Source organism: Chrysoperla carnea, chromosome 4 (genome assembly GCF_905475395.1).
Source record: "Chrysoperla carnea chromosome 4, inChrCarn1.1, whole genome shotgun sequence".
In the NCBI taxonomy this organism is placed as follows: Eukaryota; Metazoa; Arthropoda; class Insecta; order Neuroptera; family Chrysopidae; genus Chrysoperla; species Chrysoperla carnea.
Window position 1 is genome coordinate 40,208,922 of NC_058340.1, and position 21,670 is coordinate 40,230,591.

The window sequence follows — 21,670 nt, forward strand, 5'->3', positions numbered from 1 at the left end:
TACATTACAAAAATGTTATCCAACGCGAGGAAATGTGGAGGGAGGGGTGCAAGTGGGAATGTTGCCCGGCAAAGCGGGTATATTTTACGCCACGCAAAGCGGGCGGGTAACAGCTAGTTACCTATATACAAGGTATAAAAAGGATCGTGGAAATATCGATGAGTACTGGGCACACAATCCATAATTAAAATCAGTATGCTCAGTGTAAGAATTAAAATCGATGAACAAACGACAAAGAAACTTTGTATTATAAACTCCGAGCATAGTAAATAAATAGTATTTATCAAAGTTATATGTTTTCATTACACACCCAACACCTGAATATATTTTTTTAGCAGAAAATTTTCAAATTGAAAACTCAATATACATGTATTTGTTTAAAATTTGCATAATAAAAGATTATAATTAGAGAATTTTTTTTATATGTATTTTTTGTGATGTGAATAAATTTTATTTCACATTCAGTGTGTGCACCATCACCATTTCGTTGGTGATGATTATATCACAGTTAAATTGAATATGATGTGTGTGTACAACGAAATTGTAAGATCGAGCGAGCCCGCCGAAGGCGGGTGAAGCTCGATCATAATTATATTGATAGTTTCGTTCGAAGAGATCACTGTGTAGTACCGCCTTTGTGCGCTTATTCATTACCACATAGTTCAACCATAAAATAAAATTAAGTAAGTGTATCCATAACAACTGGTTTATTTACCCTTCATACAGTTCAGAAGTGCTTTAGTTTAGGTAGAAGAGATCACTGGGAGGGTGATATAATGGGGGGGGGGAGTGATCTCTTCGAACGAAACTATCAATATAATTATGATCGAGCTTCACCCGCCTTCGGCGGGCTCGCTCGATCTTACAATTATATTTCAAGTTTCGTTCTCGAGATCACTGTGTAGATGTTCAGAGCTGTGTTAATCATATTTGATAAATTAAAATTTGATTAGTTAACAGTATCAATTAAATGGGAGACCTTTTAATTACATCTTTATTAATATTAATTTTTTTTTTTTTTTTTTTTTAAACAAAATATTAGTAATTAGCAATTAAACATAAATAATACGAACATATGCAAAATAATTTAAGTGAACAAAAACAAAGTTTAAATAAATAATATTAACATTATCAGGATAATATTGACTCAGCAAAAGATTTTTTATCATTAACAATTGGTCTGTTATAAAATTTTTCGAATACCTTTGATTTATCTGACCATCCTGCCAGACTTTTGATAATATTTACGTCAACTCCTTTATTAAAGGCAGTTGAAGTCGAAGCGTGTCTGAAACTATGAGAAGCATAGTTATCGCCAACCTTACACTCCAATAAAAAGGATCGGAGCCATCTACTAATAGTATCTTTCGATGCTTTTTTATATGGTTTCCGAGTTGTAACAAATAAGTACTCAATGTTATCGGCTAAATTTGATGTAACCTGTAAGTATTGTTCTAAGGTAGATGCCACACAAAGATTTGAATTTTTATAAATTTTTTTTAAATATTAATAGGGGTTGAAACGCGCCCCGCCTGGAAGTTTTAATTTTTTCTGGGATTTCGATTTCATAGTCTACATCCTTTTTAATAATATTCTTTCTCTTAATTAAAGAAATTGTTTGGACACGATGTGCAGAAACTAATGCTATCAACACGACTAATTTTGTTGTTAACTGTTGTAGATTAAGTATATTTACCGGATTTAGTCGCTCTAAATTTTCAATTAAAGGATCTAAACTATAAATTCTATCATACTTGGATTTAGCAGGTTTAATATTATAAACACCCCTGAGAAAGCGTGATAACAAAGGATTTTTTCCAATCTCCTTGTCACAAATAAGGGATATTGCGGCACGAGTAGTATTTAAAATACTATACCGTGCACCTTCCTTGAATTTTTTTGTGAAATATTCAATCAAAATTTCTTCTTTGGGATTAAACATATCAATTTTTTTTTTTTTTTTTGTGAGCAAAAAGAAAACCAGTCTTTTATTGGCTTGGAGTACTGTTTCAGGGTTGAAGTAGAGACGGACTTGATAATGATGTCAATGGCTTCATCATTTAAACCCCTTTTTTTAAATGCCTGGTGGATAATCGGGCAGCCATCAGAGACAGTTTTTGAGCCAACGGATGTTGAACTTGTCTACAAGGAGAGAGAAGTAAATTAACATCTGGTTGAAAGATGATAGGTTCTGAGTCAAGCAGCGAAAGCCATACAGGATACCATGGCTGACCGCGCCAGTTTGGAACTACTACAATTCCACAAGCCTGATCGATTTGGATTTTCTTAAGTGATTTTAAGATTAATGAGAAAGGAGGGAAAGCAAAAAAATTTAAATGTTTCCAATTGATTGTAAATGCATCAATAGTGACTGCAGCAGGATCACGATGCCAGGAACAGTACCTTTTGCATTTTTTATTTGAAGATGATGCGAAAAGATCAATGTCTGGCCTGCCCAGCTGAGAAACTATCTTATCGAACGCACCAGAAGACAGTTCCCACTCAATGTCTATATTTTCTATTCTAGAAGCTCTGTCCGCATCAACGTTATCCTTAGAAGGAATGTATGAAGCGAATATCCATATATTCCTGCATTCACACCAGGACCAAATGTCATAGGATAAAACGCTCAGGTGTTTAAACTTGGTACCGCCCATTTTATTAATGTAAGCAATTGCAGTCGAGTTATCAATTCTTAGGAGAATTTTACAATTAGCAAAATCAGATGCAAATGATTTTAAACCGTTAAAAGCTGCTAAAAGTTCTAGATGGTTAATATGAAACGATCTTTCCATGGGGCTCCAGCGCCCATAAGCCACCTGTCCATCATACGACGCTCCCCATCCTGTAGATGAAGCATCTGAATATATCGTGAAATGGAAAGTTGAGTTTCTAATAGGATTTTTAGAATTTAAAATATTAATCGACCACCAGTTAAATTCATTTAATAAAGAGGGAGATATACTCATAACCTGATCGTATTCATTATTAGATTTTAGTAAGGCCAAATAACGTTCTTGCTCAAACGCCTTAGAGTGAAACCAACCATAATTAATTGCTGGGCAGGCTGCTGTGATATTTCCCACAAATTGGGAAAATTCTCTGATAGTACAATGAGTGGAATCCCTAAATTTCAATACTAAATTGTGTATATGAGACCTTTTTTCTTCTGTAAGTTCAATTGTCATTTGAACTGAATCAAATAAAAAACCCAGAAATTTGCATGATGTTGAAGGGTTAAGATTACTCTTACTCTCATTTAAAATAAAACCTAAAGATTCTATTAACTCACGAGAAATTCTTATGTTTTCTGAACACAGGGCAGTAGAATCGGCTGCCAACCACCAATCATCAAGATATACTACTGATATCAAACCTAGCCCTCTCAGGTGGCAAATAATAGGTTTACAAATTTTAGTAAAGACCCATGGAGCCGTGCAGAGGCCAAAAGGTAAGCAAATAAATTCATAAAGGAAATTATTCCAGGTAAATCTTAGGTATTTCCAGAAATTTTTATGAATTGGAATCATAAAATATGCATCTTTCAGGTCAAAATTAGCCATCAAACATTCTCTTGATATTAATTTTAAAATTGTTCTATAATCCTCCATTTTAAAATGAACAGTTTCTATGAAATTATTTAAATGCTTTAAATTAAGGATAAATCTCATTTTACCATTTTTTTTGGGTACAAGAAAAATTCTTGATAAAAACTGACCCTCCTCCTCAGCACACTGCTGGATAGCGCCCGTTGATAAAAGGTCATTCACAGCCTTCTGTACCTCAAGTTTATTTTCAGATAAATGATTATTGGAGGGCTTTGAAGATTGAGTTGGTGTAGAGATAAATGGAATTTTGTATCCGGAGATCGTCTCAAGGATAAAAGGATCGGAGGTGATTTTGGCCCAAGCATGTACGAAATACTTTAACCTACCCGCAGTAGGACTCACCTTTATTTCTTCTGTGTCTGAGCATTTTGAGCTGGAGGGAGTTGGTTCCCTGATCGGGATCGAGTTGTGATTTGATTGTGATTGTTTGCAGCTGATGATTTGTTGAAGTGACGTCTGTAGCCCGTCTGACTGGAGCTGATCCTTGAAGCAGACGGGCTTCTCCAGTTTAAAGAGTTTTTAGGTCGATTTGAATCTCTTCGTGGAGTTTGATTTTTTAAAGACAAGCTTGTTTTTTCAACAGCTAAGGCATTCTTAATTCTTTTAGCAAGGTCGATGCCAAAAAGAAATTCATCTGTGGGTGAATCTTCAAGAACAGACTTCCTTTTTCCATCAACACATGAGTACAATTGTGCACGTCTGGACTTGGACAACTGGAAAAACAGGTCACACATCATGCTGCTGGAGTCACAAAGAAGCTTTAAAAGCTGTTCCTTATCTACCGGTTCCTCTTCATCATTCAAAATATTGCAGATGGCTGTACCAATAGCCACTAAACTACGGCCACACACATCCTGATGATTAGCAAAAAATTTATCACGAGATTTAGCCGTTTTATGTAAAAGAGGGAGTAATTCCGGATTGAGAGTTGGTGCAATTAGAGGACAGTTTCCTTTGTTAGGATAAGTTTCAATCATTTTAGACTTATCTTCTTTGTTCATGCCTGAAGCTAATAAATCTTTCCAGCATGACGCTAGTTCAGGGTGCAAAACAAAGCATTTATCCTTTAAAAGTCTCTTCTCCGAGCCCAGGATTTGGAGCACCGATTCACTGAGGGTGGGAACTTCAGAACCCTTCGTCTCCTGCAACTCCACTGACGCCTTCAAGTTTTTATCTGAGGCATTTTCCATTTCAATATCAGATTTACTACTCTGATCTTGGTCGTCAACATCTGAGTCTGCAAGAGCAAAAGATCTAGGTCAAAACAAGCTATCATTTTCCTGACGCAATTTTTTTTTTTTTTTTTTTAATGTTTGCCCAGTCAAAGGTACAACAACTTATTAACATAAGATTTGTTGCCCAAGGTACAACAAAAAATGTTGCCCAATAACAATCAAAAATTGATTAGTTAAGTATTTTAGTATTTACCCTCAGATGAACAGATAACAACAGAGTCAATGACTAAATTAGATGACATTTCCAGATCATTTAATTAAATGCTGGTATATATATTTTTTTAATTATTTAGGTATTTTAATATTTTAATATTTACCCTCAGATGAAGAATTATCAACAGAATCGTCGACTAAATTTGATGACATTTCCTGATCAATTAAATGCTGATATTTTTTTAATTTTTTTTGGAGTACCTCCAAATGAGAATTGTTTTCCAATTTACGTTTATTCATTTTTATCAATGAACAAGCAACAAATTAGTGTTTTACTTCTGATATCTGATAGATTATAATATTTGATTTTTTTTTATTTTTTTTTGAAGAGAAATCAAAAAACGATGTTACTTGAAACGCACAAAAAACGTAATGAAGGGTAAATAAACCAGTTGTTATGGATACACTTACTTAATTTTATTTTATGGTTGAACTATGTGGTAATGAATAAGCGCACAAAGGCGGTACTACACAGTGATCTCGAGAACGAAACTTGAAATATAATGTTTCATTTCGTATGTATGATATTGACACAGAAAATGACCAACGGACTACTATTTATACGAAAAATTTAAAAGTATTTCAATTTTTTGTAAAAAAAAATTCAATAGTATGTTTGAATCTATTAGTGAAACAATAATTATTTTGACAAATTTGCCCAAAGATGTCTACAAAATGATTTTAAGTGGATAGTTTTCTAACAAGACTAGGTCTATCAAGAGAGGTCTGAAAACTGACAACGAAAGACATCAGATTATTCTTTCTTCATTGCACTTAGGCAAGGATGAAACACATTTCGTACCTGAGAGCGGAAGCTTACGTTGGATGGTATAATGTTTGGCGCAATGCTCTGGCTATGACAAGTTTCGTCACCGTCTCTAATTAAAATTTATATTAAAGACCATGAAAACTGATTTTCAAAACATACTCTTAAAATGATGACTTTTTCGTGAATACACACTATTTAACGCAGAAAATTCAACCGGTTTCAGGTGTCAGCCGTATATTGTATTTCATTTCTACCTAATTCCGATTAGAAAAAATATCAAAAATCCACCAACCACAGCATTTCGCGATGCTCTATATAGCTTTTTTAATAAGAACTCACATCTTCTATAAGCAAACTCTGGGTCACAACAACATCAATACATGTTAGAAGTTTTAAGCCACTTACATGCGGTACACATGTAAGTGGTTACGATTCGAAAAGTTGTATTGGTTTTTTTTAGTTTTCTTGATATTTGCTATTCATTATGAAAAAAAATTTCCAATTTTTATTATTTTGTGTCTATGGTGTTAAAAGCATATTTTGATTTAAAAAATTTCGATTTGATCTTAAATCAAATGAATTTTATAAAAATGATTTAGGTACTTTTCACCTTTTAGGCGAGTTTACCATTTAGGCGAGACGCAAAAAGTTTGGCAAACAAAACATAGATGTTTTATCAAAGATTATGGCTAATATATTGACCGTTTGGTGCTGAAATCGTAATCGAAAAATTCATTATCTATTTACTTTTTATTGACATTTGATATCGATAGTAATAAAAGACCTGACGACCTTTCGCATGAGAAGCGGGCACCGTTGCCCCAAGACCATTGCCTCGCTTAAGAGCCTAAGTGGCCGAGCGGTCTAAGGCATTAGTTATAGACCGTTAGTTTACTTAGATATAGGTTGCGGGTTCGAATCCAGGCAGCGGCAGTGTGAACAATTATAATTAATGGGAGTGCAGAATTGATCACATTGTCGTCGCTTGGATAAGAACGTAGTAACCGACTCCACCCACATCAAAAATGTAATTGTATATATAATTTGTAATTAAATAAATAAAGATTCAAAAATAATGATGTGGGTGGCCTCTGTTATAAGCGTATATGTCAGAGAAACGGAGGTTAAACCCCATTATTATTATTATTATTATTAGTAATAAAAGACATTCATACAATTATTTTTAAATTAACGTCATTTTATCAGTGTAAAATCGCCGAATATCAAGAATAAAAGTAGAAAAGTTGGCAATTTTTTTTTAATGTTTGGAAACAAGCAGTGACCCGGGGTACAGCGAGTAGCATATAAATTAATATTAATCATTCATGCCTACATTTGTAAAATTACGCGATTTTCGTTTAAATTTTGAGAAGAAATATAACATTTCATGAGTGATGACGGAGAGACAACTTATTTGATAAACTTGAATCTTTTTTACTTTTTATGTGTGTGTAATTTTAATTGACGATGAATAAAGTGACAAAACAGAAACAACGTACAAAAACCTTTATAATATGATATACATGAATTTTGTAATTTTAATTCTCAATCATTTTCACTATACAACAAAATAAGTTTATAAAAAAAAAAAGCTTTGATTAGTTATTTTCTTTATCTGATATATGTACAGTATATGTGTCTCGGGGTTATTGGGTTCATGCCGATATATACAAAATATATGTATCTACCGGCTAACACATATGGACGAAGCATGAAGACGATATAATAGCAGAGACAGAGAAATCCTTTGAGAGATTGTATTCACACACATAAATTCATTTCAAATACGGTGTGTATAAAGATAACGGCGCGGCGTTTAACTTATAAAATTATAAACTTAAAACCACGCACTTAAAAGTATGAAAACAAGAAAATGTTTTCATCTGAAATTGTTATGATAAGTAAAATCGTCGCCATAGTATAGTCGGAGAAGAAAATATTCTTTGCTTTAACAATTTATCCTTCAAAAATTGAGTTTCGGCTTATTAAAATTTAACCACCTCTATATTTTACGGACTGCTTTTTCGACTAATGTATTAAACTTTCTTCGTCTATGACTCTATGTTTGGATTTAGTGACCTACCGGCTCAGTGGTCGAGCGGTCTAAGGCGTTAGTCTTTGACCGTTTGGCTACTGACAGGCAGCGGCAGTGTGCACAATTATAATTAATGGGGGCAGTAAAATTGATCAAAATGTCGACACTTGGATAAGAACGAAGTAACCGAATCCACCCTCATCATAAAATGTAATTGTATATATATGGATGTAGTTAAATAAATAAATATTAACAAATAATGGTGTGGGTGGTCTCTGTTATAGGCATATGACAGAGAAACGGAGGTTAAACCCCATTATAAGGCATTAGGTATGGATCATTGACCTAATTCGTAGTTATTTTCAAAATCATTTACGGAAGAAAGTGTTCCGTTTAAGATACAATTCCATTCCATTCTATCGAATCGCCCAAAAGAAGAAAAACAACATTTTCCAATTTCATTATTTTTTTTAACCCGTCGGCATTTGTATCAACTGTTCGGTAATCTTTGGTCGTGATGAGTGATTTGTTATCCGAATAGGAATTCGAATAGCAAGAAACAGTCTTCTAATACCTGTCTTGCGCAATAAAAAAATGTTCACCAAACTCTCACACTCTCGTTATGCTTCGCATGAATATAAATTTTTAGGGGGTATATATTTATCACAGACATCGTAAGCTGACGGGCGTCCAGGCTAATCACTGGTCAACAAAAAAACAACTTTTGTAAGCCCATGAAAGAAATTGAACTGATGTTAAGAGAACATTAAAAAACGTTCACAGTGGTAATAATTTTACGTCTTAGTTAGCTCGGGTTTCTTGTGGACCTCAAGAAAAAGACTTGCAGCTCAGTTACATTCGTAAATTTTCATAATTTTAAAATTGTAATTTTGAACTTCTTTTTCTTATATAATTCTTAACGCTGTTCCATGTCCGCTATATCCTAGCGGAAACGCTCACTATGCTCATTACTAACGTTTTCCATACTATGAGGTACAAATTTCAAATGTGAGTTCTGAATATGTATTTTGAGGGATGTTTTACAGCCAATAATGTGCAAGGTTTCAATCACATCTTTTACAAGTGTTTCATAGTTTTCATCTGTCACATTTCCGAGAAAATTAGTAAAAACATGCATAATGGATTTCCAAGCCTTACTCTCCACTTTATTCAATTTATTAATCAAAGTATTGTCGTCAATCAACTTTCGTATTTGAGGACCAATAAAAATCCCTTTAAACACGTTCATGGATATGCGCGGCGTTTACACCCAATACATGCTACAACAAGCCCGCCATGAGCATATCTCAGAAAATCGAGCTAAATCAGCTGTGAAACGTCTATGTTTGATGAATAGTCAAGTACTTCTTGATTTTACTACTCATTATCGCTGAGCAAAAACCTTGTTGACCACTGTAATTCATTGCCCCGTATCTCCTATATGAACCACTCAGTACATATATCTTTTTCGTTACACAAAACGATCGTTGTCAGTATACAGTAAATGTGTAATGAATATTCTTCCGTCTTTTCTGATCTACCTTGGTTTTTAGTCTGCTGTGAATGAAGGTTTCTGTGTGTTCTACCCAAAAACATAAGCATTATGGTCGAGTGTGTTCTTTATTTTCTTCCTATTATATACCCTTATCAATTTGTCTTTGACATATTTTACCAGTGTTTCAATTTGATTTTTTAGAAGTAAAATTTTGGACACGAAAAGAAATAAGATATTTTATAACAAAAATCAAGTTGTTTTTATTTTTATGCGCCACTGTTTTTGAAGTATAACAGTTAGGTGAGGTCTAAAATTTTTATGTAAATTTTTGCATTGTTGCTTTCTCCACTGACCTTATGAAAACGTTATAAAAATTTTTGAAAAAACTATAAATGAGCAAAAATGAACTGTGTCTTAATTTCTTTTCGACAAAGACTGAAATGGATGTTCGAAGGAATATCATTAAGCTCCCACCTATTTTTCGGGACGTATAACTTTTATTTAATTAACGGGATATATCGCGTTCTTTGCTTATCTGAATTTTTAACCGACTTTAAACAAAAAAGGAGGAGGTAATCAATTCGACTGTATTTTTTTCACGCAGTGTCTTACCTCAGAACTTTCGACTGGGTGAACCAATTTATATGATTCTTTATCTATTTGAAAGCTGGTGCTTACCGTTGCGGTTCCATTTCATTTTGGTCCAGTTCTGACAACGGTATCCATGAAAAAACCATAAAAGTTTTAAATTTGCATTAAGTATGCACGACAAAATCACAAAGTAAAAGAAAACATTTACCAAAAATAAAACTGACTTCAAAAGAAAAACTTTTTCAAAACAAATGAATATGCCCTTAAAAGTAAAAATTTTGTTTATTTTTTTTAATAGTATTGTTATTTTTGGAGTCCCTGTCAGCCAAGCTATTGAAGCAAACTGTTCTGTCAGAGTTCTTTCCTTGGCTAACACCGATATTATCTTAATTTTTTTACTTTTTAGTGCATATTCATTTGTATTGGAAAAGTTTTTTTTTTTGTTAAAAGTTTTAATTTTTTTTATTTTGAGAAGTAAAAAATTAATTAATTATTAAAGTAAAATTTTATGTATACTTATATTTTAATTTTTAATATAAAGCTGTCAAAGAAAAATTAGTTTTCTAAGATTTATTTTATCAATGAAACTACAAAAGAATTTCTAAAGTGTTTTATTTACCATTATAAAGAGTTTAGATGAAAAATTATTCATGTTCTTGATTTGATTTACATAACAAATAAAAAATATATAAACTACATAATAACATTGTAACAATAAACATATTCAAGCTATAACAATTTTTTTTTCAATTGAAAACTTCAAAATTTACATTCCAATTTTTTATAGAAAAAAATAAATAAAAAATACAATTCCATTTTAAAAATTTGTTATTTGTTGTGTCAACATATTGTGTAATAAAAATCAAAATTCAATTGTTTTTCAATAAACAATTATTGTTTTTACAAACGTACATGGTAATATTATATAAAAAAAAATAACTAACTTCAAAAACATGACAAGAAAGCAGAGTAGGCTGATGTATTCGTAACAAGTGAAATTTACAAAATTTTAGAAACCCCCGACAAATTTTTCGGCTATGGAACTCAAAACTCGCATTTGAAACATATCTAAGAACACTTTCCATTAAATTTCCTTTAAAACAAAACCAAAAAAATCAAAATCGGTTCATCCGTTTAGGCGCTACGATGCCACAGACAGTCAGACACACAGACATAGCTTAAACTTTATAACACCCCCTTTTTTTCGTTCGGGGGTTAAAAAAATGACTTTCGAAAATATGTAACAGAAAAAACAAGCTAAGAGAAAATTTATAATAGACCGTCGATAGTTACAATTTCGACTACCAGATGGCAACACTTGAACTTATCATTTTTTAAGGAAAATAAAAATATTCAAATTCAAATCAGATAAATCCCGCCAACAGGCAATACAAATTTGTACTATTAAACAGAAAGTCGACCGCTTTTTCAGAAGTTCCAATTTAGACCACCTAATTACTTACCATTTATCAAGAACGGGCATTCTCTACTGTTTATTATTAAAAATCAGTAAAGGAACGAATGCAATTTTTTAAATGATAAAATTGTATAGGTACCATACAATAAACCACAGTGAATTATTTCAGAAATATTTGGGATTTAACTTCATATGATTATTAGGAACGGCATTTCAGTTTCTCTCATTACTTCATCCAATGAGACAAACGGTGCTCTTAAATAGAACTACGAAAATATCATTAAACTGAGTTTCAGCAGGCACAATTAAATACACAGATGTTGAGAAACCACAGTGACCTTTAAAAATATGGTCCTTGAAATGAAATATGTATGAATGAACTATCTTATATAAAATAGACCAGTATTTAAATGGCCAAGCCATTCCATAGACTTTTATTTAATTTTTGTTTTAAGATTTAAGCATGCTTATAGCTGCTATATTGACCACTTGCGTCTTTAGTAATTTTCCTACATATATGGCTTATTAATTTCCATATAATCCCAATCATATATTATCTATCTGAAATCAAATATTTTAGATGTTTTAACAAGGAATTAATTGTTTCTTGGAACTTAACAAACTCTTTTTGTGAACATTATTATACTATATATTTCATTCACGTTTTTACGATAACAGTCACATTTTTAATTCCTCAACCTTCCGTTATTTGACAGTATAATTAGTACATGTAAATTGACAAAAATTCAATTGAAAACGTCCTTGATTTTTTGACACTATTCACTAACATCCATAAAAACAATTGAAAAGTACTTCTTCTTTTTTTTGCCAAGCAAACAACAAAAGAGTATGAATAAAGTACTTAAAAACAAAATAACAAAAAAAAAAACTAATGTTATTTTTCTAAAACATGTGAAAACTACATAAACAATATTTTTATATTCGCTTGTTTATAAACAAATGAAAAACAAAAATTTTATTACAATATTTTCTAGATAGGTACTAAGTTCGTATGTTTTTTTTTTTTTTGCCATCCTTTTTGAATAATAAAATATAAAAGGAATTTTGTTTAATATTATATTATTAAATAGATAGAGAAGTGTATTCTACTTGGTTTATTCTATACCTGTGTGTGTATGTGTTGGTTGTCTCTTCAAAGTACATTTATATTGTAAACAATCTATACATATACGTATGAATGTATTTAGAATACATAGTGTCAATGATAATTCATGATCGTTTGAAAAATTCACTGCGTAAGCCATGCATGGGCAAACGTGACTTAGAGAAGACACTCAGGCCTCTGTAACTAACATACGAGTAAGACAGTGGTATCCTAACCAGTGTCAACCAATAATACGAGTAAGACAGAGAGATAACATTTTATTTCTACCTATCTCATTACTATTAGAGAAACTGAGATAGGTAGAAGAGTCGAATACCCGTCTCGCTTGCTCCTCTATCATCAATGCGGACTTGCATAAAAAGACACACAATAAACTTTATATCACGCAATAAACTTAAAATAACAATGGTGGGTTTAACGTAAAATAACTCGCCCATGCCTTGTGTAAACGATTAATCGCGCAAAATGCACCCTTGCAACTAGCCTCGGCGTCAAGTAAACAACGAATTACTTCTACATGCTTAGAGAGTGACCATAATAAATGCAAAAAGCTAATCTAAATATTTTTAAAGAAAATAAATGATACGTCTAGGCTAGTTCGAATTAAATTTCGATTTTGCCCCAATTTCTAGACTCAATTTTTTTATTATATAAATACGTACTTCGACCATGTAGTGATCATCATCATGAATTAACTAATCGTAATTACTCTTATAGTATATGTTACTCGCTGCTAATTTGGTCACGGTTCGACGTACAGACCGCCGAAAATTGGTCTAGGAAATTGAGGAAAAATTAGGTGGATCTGAAGGATAATTTCAAAAATTCAAAAATAAAAAGATGATCTTGTTCAAATTCTGTGGTGCATTGGAAAAAGAGGCTTATTATAATACTGTCAGAATTTCAATGAAATTAAGTAACGAACGGGGGATACTGAGTTTAAGCAATGATACCAAGCAGCTAAAGCTTTATTAATGTCCATAGGGTAATCTATTTGATTGCCTGCAATGTGAAGCGCAACGATTTTCTTCCGTTAGCGAGACACTCAAGTTAGAAAACAGAAATTTCTCTTTTTATCTTTATTTTCTTGGCTTCATCGACATAATCTAACTGGAGATAGGTATATTTTAGGCTATAGGATCGATCCATTGTGATACTGTATATGTCTATTACCACCTTTTCCCCTGATCATTTCATTAATCAGCTTTTAATTATTTTGAGAGTCTGCATATACTTAATCTGTGCAGATACCAAGAATTACACCAGCCCATCACAAGCCTTAATTACTAATTTAATTTTTTGTTGTGACGACGGAGAAATGAACTACTTATCCACTTTTTTTTCGCGGGCTAAATGGTTTATACTGTCCTAGTAACTTTATTAATACCATAGTAACTTTTTTAGTGTTCTAGTTTTCTCAATAACTAACTGACCAATTTTAAATTATAATTTCCGTTTATTTTCACATTTCTGAGGCGTAAAGTTTTGTTCGATATACATGTGATAACGCAATCATTAACGTACTTCTCCGATTATCCCAAGCAATTTTTCTCAAACCATTTTTCCCAAGTACCACATTTTCATGTAAGTAACTACGCAGTAACTGCATAAACTAAGCGACACAACTCCTGTTACAACAATAATAAATTTTGAAGTATTTTTGGCAGTTACAAAAAAGAATTTTCATCATGTGAGAAATTGAATGCGCGAACCATATGGGTTGCACCCAATAAACAGCTTGCCTTTTTGTATGATTCGGAGACTAGAAACAATAAAATCTGATACTTAACATTACTGTATACATATTTAATATATTTTATAAGTTTTTGTATGTGTTATATATGTATGTATAAATATTATGTAATAAAAATAGTCTACTATACAAATTTTTTGAATTATTATCATATATCACCCGCCCTATTGCCCATAAAATAAACAATAAAACTCATAAAAGATGAAATAAAACTTGTCTTCAATACTTTTGACTTGTCAAGGAAAATATAGTTTGAAAACATATGCATGGTATGAAAAATGGGAGGTGTGAAGGTGATAGGTATAGGGTCAAGCAGAATGTTTGACGTTTAACAATTTTTTCTTTTAGAAAACTTTTCATAGCTGGCAGCTCCCTTTCAGAAGTCTAAAAAAAATGTTCAACTGTGTAGCAAGCTTAAAATTGATGAATATTGATTGAGAACCATATTCAATCTAGAAGATGGTGTTTGAATAAAAAATGTAAAATCCATTTTGTACATTCTTCAACAAAGCAAGGTTTCCGTTGTCGGTTACTTTGAAAATTGCATTTTTAAGTACCTTGAAAATTGTATATTTAAGGATTGAAGCAAATTTTAAAATTTTGAAATATGTTGAATTTTTCAATTAATTATAGTTTGAATTATTTTAAATTTTATAATTTGAAAATTGAAAATATAAACATACTGGCTGAGCCTTTTGAAAGAGAAATAACTGGCAATGAAGATTTTTGTACAGGAAAATCTTTTTGTTTGACCTTGACAACCACGTACAAATTTGCAGCCATTCTGAATTAACGATCAAATACTATGTCTACCCTGGACCTATTAGATTCTTCACTCACTACTTTCTATAAATGCAGTTGAAAAGTGTGGAAAATTATTCTTCTCTTTTCATATGAATATTATTGTTATGTGGTATAATTTGTTAAAAATATATTGTCTTTTACGTCACCAAAGATGTTTTGCAAGCGTATGAATGATTGTCGTTTAAATTTTTAAAAACTAAATTCATTTAATGGGAAAAATTTGACAAAAACTATGGTACTAGACGCAAACATTTTTTCGTCATTATCAAAAACAATTTGACAAAAAAAAGATAATTTCAATCCATTACTTTTCTCTAAACTTCCACGTTTCCTAACCATCATCATATTATATTATACATCAGAGTCCTACAAAGGGTTAAAAGGCTAATAGGACACCGCATAATTTCCTTCCGCGTTTTTAAGCTCATCAAAACTAACTCTGAGAGAAAATCTAAGTGAAATCTTAAAATCGAAAACTTTTGTCATAGATAAGTGCAAAAGCAAAGCTGCTCAACTAAATATTACAACAGTATTTTTAAAGCGATTTTAATATGAAACTTAACTTCATATGTAACACATTCGTCCCATTGAAATAGGCCAAGTTTTTTAAAGCTCTAATTAAATAGTAATTTAAACGCTGCAGGTTAAATCGGTCGTATAAGATCTACACCAAATTTATCAAAAAAGTTATGATTTATTTCCTAAATTTTTTGTGCTGGAAAAACAAAAATAGAATATTTAACATTGAGCTTTCGCTGCAACTAAAAATATTCCAGGCACAGCTTAAAAAGGCACGGCTTGATCAGTTGTACAAAGTTGTTATATGCTTTGTGTAAACCTATGTTAAGATTGTATAAACATGGAACCAGCTGAATTAATTTTAAGAAAATCACGAATTCGTGAAAATAATTTCTAGGAAATAACAAATTTCGTTGAATACAATCATACGATGATAAATGTCTGAATAGAATTTTCTATTCTTCTATCGTCAATACCAACTTCAATCATTGATAATAACTTGCACAGTTCCCAACAATATTTCATAGACTATGTACGAATATCAGTCAGTCGAAAAGTAGAAAAGCATATATACATAACCTCCAAGAAATGTTTTTATTCATCCATTATGAAGCGCGCCATGTAAGCAAGCAAGCACAGTGTTAAAGTGTGAGTGTGTGTTAGGTTATCATCTAACATGAAATAACGAGTCGCTTACAATGCACAAATACATTTCGGAGTTTTCTTCGAAATGGTGTAGAGATAGTTACAATATTATATACTTGAACAACATTGAGCATTATTGTATGACTCATACATATCCCAAGTAGTATATATAGACCGGGAAAATTAGGGATTGGAGACGTTAAAATCTGCAAGGAACAGATTCTACACGCAAAGCTGTAGGTTTTTAATTTTTTTTTTTAAATTCTGAAGTATGAGCTATATTGCTGTACAGTTTCATTAAAAACAAACATGCTTACTTTGCATTTATAATTTTTATACTATATTTAAGATAGAAAATCAAATTTTTAAAAATCAGTAAAAATCAATACATAACGGAATCCGAAAATCCTTTAAAGAAATTCAAAACCTTCATTGTGAAACTCCTCGTTTCAGAATTTAACGAAAATCCACTTAAAATAAATCACTAATTTGCACGGTCTAATATATGTATACATAACATTGACGTTGTGAGATTTGGCGCCAGACTTCTTCTTCTCCTAGTGCTTTTTTTTTCTTTTTCACATTTCATATCAAATCGTTACAATGTTTATGAATGTTTGTGTGTATATTTGTCGTCGACATTCTGACTCTGACTTTCCTCCTGAAGAAATACTATGTTTATATATGTCTCGTAGTCACAATGTCAGTACGTATGTTAATAATCCAGCTAGTAAGATTTTAATCTCACAATGTAGTTGTCAGTTATTCATTATCCTTGTTGAATAACAAAGAGCTAATTGTCATTCTTGGATTTATAGCGATATTAAAATTTTTCCTAACCCCGATAAAACAAAACACGAAAAGAAAAAATTTTGTTGGGCTCAGCATTATTATAAGAGTTCGGTATTGGAAAAAAGTCTTTTTTAATTTAAAATAAACCGAAAATTAGATTGCTGAATTAAATTTCACCAAATTTGTCTCGTTTAACGTGAATTAATAGGGCTTTTCATTTTAAAATCACGATTCACTTTTGCTTCGTACTAAATGATTTATAACCAATGTGATAAAATGAATAACAAATATCTTGTATCTTAGTCCTACTTATTGCTGTCAGTACAAAAAAATAAACCCTGCACTTGCGCTTATAACATGATGAAAAGTCCTTTACCTTCGAGTCCTAAATTTTTCATACTGTCTGTTTTCGCTCCAACCTGCAACCTTTTGTATTGTAAATTAGAGGTATTACACATACTGAGAAAATCATAAGGCCATGCAGCTTTACTTATTGACTTTTTATTATAATAATTAAAATTACGCTAGATTTATTATTAAAAACCATCTTTGAACTATTACTATATCCCATCGCATCGTCATAATATTCATACTCTTTAATATAATATCTATTCCTCTTTTAAAGTTGTCGTGATTCATTCTATCTTTATTTATTGAATAAAGATAAAATTCAAACATTACATCAAATATAATTAAAACGAAAATTCTTAAATTCTATGAAAACTTTGTGAATATATGATGTAGTTTATATAGAAACGGGGTGTTTGAAAAGTACCGGAACAGCGGGAGAATTTTTTTGAATTCTTTTTAGTTTTCGAAGAATGCTTCCAGCAGCAAACATACTTAATTTTTTTAAGTATAGCTTGAATTTGCTTACCCCAATGACACAGTTTATTAAAGCTTTATTAATTCCGATAAATCCGTATGATAGAGAGCAAGATTCCCGCTGTCACAACAAAATTTAATATGATTGAGAGTTCTAATGGATTGATGATGATTGATGATGCTATACATAAAGGAGCTCTCTCAACATAACTGAGGAGCTGAAATAAACTGCAAAATACTCTTTGTATAGCAAAAATTGTTGGTTTTCTGCATCAAGAAGAATTTTTTGAATTCAAAGTTTTCTGCTTAAAGCTTTTTCCTGTTTAAAGTAAGAGTAAACTTTTCAGTGACAAAAGTGTCAAAAGAGCAAGTCAAAATTTATACACGACTTGGGTGCGGGAAAGGGGCTCGTAAATCGGGGGAAAATTTTTTGTTTGTTTTTTACTATAAAGAAAAAGTGGATTGACAAATTTTTCTAAAAGCATAAGTCTCAAACGCATAGTTAGTTCAAAGTTGAAACTCACAACTTTTTTTTGAATTTTGCGTACTTTTTTTACGTACTGCTTATGCCGCCGTTTAAAAAAGGGGACCAAGTAGGTACAGTGATGATTATTATAATTTTAAGATATTTGTTTTGAAATTTTGGGCTTAATTTGTTGGTATTAGAGCAATGCATTGATATCTATACCTGGATGCATAAGTTAATATTAAGTGTGACCGATTCCTGTTTCAATGATTCAATAAAAAAAAGCCTAAAAATTTTGATAAGCTTGTCCCTTATAAAATTAACTAGCTGTCCCTGAACTTTTCTAACAACCTGTATATAATAACTATATACTTTTTGTAAGTACCTATATATATAAATATATATATTTATATATTATATAAATGTTATGTATATCTTAAATAAGCACTCTATTGGGAATTTAATAAGTTTTTACTTAACGACAAGTTTTAGTTTTCAACATTGAATTTCATATTTATTTATGTTTGTATTGTAACACTTGATTTTGTTTAATTATTATTACGAACAAGAAGATATTATGTTGTTGATATTCTTTGAGTACAGAACAGAGTTAACGTCAGTGATAGTAAATCTGTCAACTTTATACAATACAAAAAACTGAAATTATTATGATGTTATATTCAGAATAGTTCAATTGACAAAAATATTTTATTGATACTTTTAATACGTTTTAATAGGGAATATTCATGTTTTTTTTAATATTTTTAATTCAATATAAATCCTGTTTAAAAATTCAGTAAATAAGTGTAAAAAAATATTTAATATAGAGTATAATTTTGAGATATTTAAACGCAGTCTTTTGGCGTTCTCTGTTGATGACGCATAAGTACGTGATCTGTCAATTGGTGACACTTCAATGTATAACTTACACTTAAAAAAATCAATTTACAACACAGAATTCGTTACTATCCAATTTTCCAGAATACTCGTTATTATTCTATAAAATGTAAGTAATTAATACCTTACAGTATGTCAACAAAGACAAGCCAGTACTCTGATGTCACGTCCGTATGAAAATTTGAATTTCCATTTTAGAAATTTTTTGATGCCCCCTCACTGAATTTGTAATTTTATAAAGTAATTTTAAGTACCAAATCAAAAAGATATTCATTACTAAAATAATGGTTTAGTTGAAATGTCCAGTCAATAAAGTTACGGAAGAAAAATATTTGAACCAAATTTAAATTTCATGAATAATCCCAATTAAAAGTTAATAGTATAACATTCTTTCAAGCTTTCTTTCTTATTCTTTTTAAAATCTAGTAAATAATTATGAAAAATAATTGGATATTATTTAAATAATGTATATTATATATACAACTATATCTGCCTGTTGTTTTTTTCTGTTTTATTAAGAATCTTTATTTAGTAACACGCTTAGCTTTGTGCAAATTTATAAGCCTTAACTTAACATTTACCTTTAATGTATCCTAGTATTCCATTTTTGAACATAATATCTTGCCAATAACAAAACCAATAGATGATATTATTACAGGCATCTTTGTTTTTCATCTCTCACTTTATGCAAACAAGGTAAAGTTCTAATGACATTGATTGAGTTTAATCTTTAACGTGAGGCCAACTTGAAACTTATTTTGGACCTTATCAGTCCAGAAAAACTTAATTATTTATTAGTAGTTTTTTATTAGTAATTTTTATTATTTATTAGTAGTTTTGAAGTTTTAAATTTGTATATTGTGCACGTTAGGGATGTCATTTTTATTTGATTCCACTCATCAAACTCTTTGTGTGTCTAGAATAAGTTTGTTTGCTAAAAGAGAGATTTAGTTGAATAATCTGTGTCACAAGACTGTAGTTTGAACGAAATTATTTAGAAATAATATCAAAAAACAAAAATTACACACTTGCTTGTAATGAAACTCCAAAGCTATTACCGTCATATATATCTGAAAAACAAAATTTTAAAATTAAAAAGACAGGCAAATTTCTGCATCTGCATGAAATGAAATGTTTATTTAATTGGTTTTGATGAGTAAACATTGTTTTAATGATAATAATATTGTGTAAATTTTAATATAGTTTTTAATTTGCAAGAAAAAATTGATAGAAATTTAAAAGAACCAATCATTGTATCGAAGTTTTCTAATATGATAACAAATTCATATAAAAGTATATTTTTTGAAAATGAACAAAATGACATTCATTTGGATTGGACTTAGGACCTTTTAAATTATTACAGTCTGATGAGAGTAGTGGTTTATGTTGATATTTAAATTAAAAACTCTTTTGAATAAACAATTTCAATAGATGATAATAAATTTTAAAGCAATAAAAAAGATAATTTTCAATTATATTTAACGAATCAGTGAATAAAAAAAATTGTAACAAGAGCAATGAGAAACTACAATACAGGATAAATAAATTTAGTTTCAGTGCTTGTGGTTGTATATCCAGTAATACAAAATACGAGAGACAATAAATGACGCCTGTGTGTCCTGGCGCCAAACTATTTTATATCTTTTATATACATCTATCTGTTATAGTTATATATTTTTGGGGGTTGTTTGTTAGAGACGACTTTACGGCACCAAAAATGTTAAATTCGATTTGAAGATACAATATATCTTCCTCTTCGGTGTATATTTATTGATTTTTTCCCAATTCTTTTTTTTGTAATATTTATTAGAGCATAACAAGAATTTAGTAGACAGACGAGTTGATTTTCAATAGTGCCTGTGGTACATCACTCATTATGGAGTACTATTCCTAAAGCTCTATTAAATAAAAAAAAACATAGAGTCTTGTTAAATGCTTTTTCTAAAGTGAATATCGAAATAAGCTTAATCCGAGATTATTAAATTATTGTCTGATATTATTAAGTTATTAAGTTTCTTGCTCGCTGTTTGAAAGGTTGGTTAGTATTAAAGAAACGTTACAATGCCCTAGTTTTAAGGATATGTAAGAATAAAATAGTTTAGGTATCTACCTTTTGAAAATTTTACAATGATTTATGATTTTAATATTAATATTAAATTATAGAATCGAACATTTTTCTAGAGGCAGTTGTTTATTTATTATTTATTTTTTATTTATATATTTTTATTTTTTTTTTCATAGAAAAATCGTAGTTCAATGTCACAACTAAAGAAGATGTTTTTCAATTTTCTGTTTTGCTTTTTTTGTTTTGAATTTATTATTAAATTCTAAAACAATTGAAAACCGTACCTTATCTTATTTTTCTTTTATGGAAAAATATTTCTTGATAAAAAATGTATAAAATACCCGGTATTTTAAAAATTTACAATAATAAAAGAATTAATTATTTCTTGCTTTTATTATTGGACTTTCAAATTTCG

General features: G+C 30.6%; 2 protein-coding genes across 3 annotated transcripts in view; one reads left to right on the top strand and one right to left on the bottom strand.

The window, feature by feature from the left end:
* The window catches only part of LOC123298003 (carbonic anhydrase-related protein 10), a 437,349-nt gene that overhangs the window by 170,730 nt on the left and 244,949 nt on the right, over positions 1–21,670 (top strand). The window lies entirely within an intron of this gene.
* On the bottom strand, positions 1,998–5,283 carry LOC123298004. 2 transcript variants are annotated; one of them, XM_044879855.1, is made up of 3 exons: positions 5,161–5,283; positions 3,951–4,845; positions 1,998–2,142 (listed from the first exon to the last, which is right to left on the bottom strand). In XM_044879855.1, the coding sequence occupies exons 1-2, from the start codon at positions 5,207–5,209 to the stop codon at positions 3,953–3,955; spliced, it is 942 nt and encodes a 313-aa protein (XP_044735790.1). In that variant the 5' UTR covers positions 5,210–5,283; the 3' UTR covers positions 1,998–2,142; positions 3,951–3,952. The 2 variants fall into 2 exon arrangements, with proteins under 2 accessions (XP_044735790.1, XP_044735789.1); XM_044879854.1 differs by lacking the exon at positions 1,998–2,142 and having other exon boundaries at positions 3,760–4,845.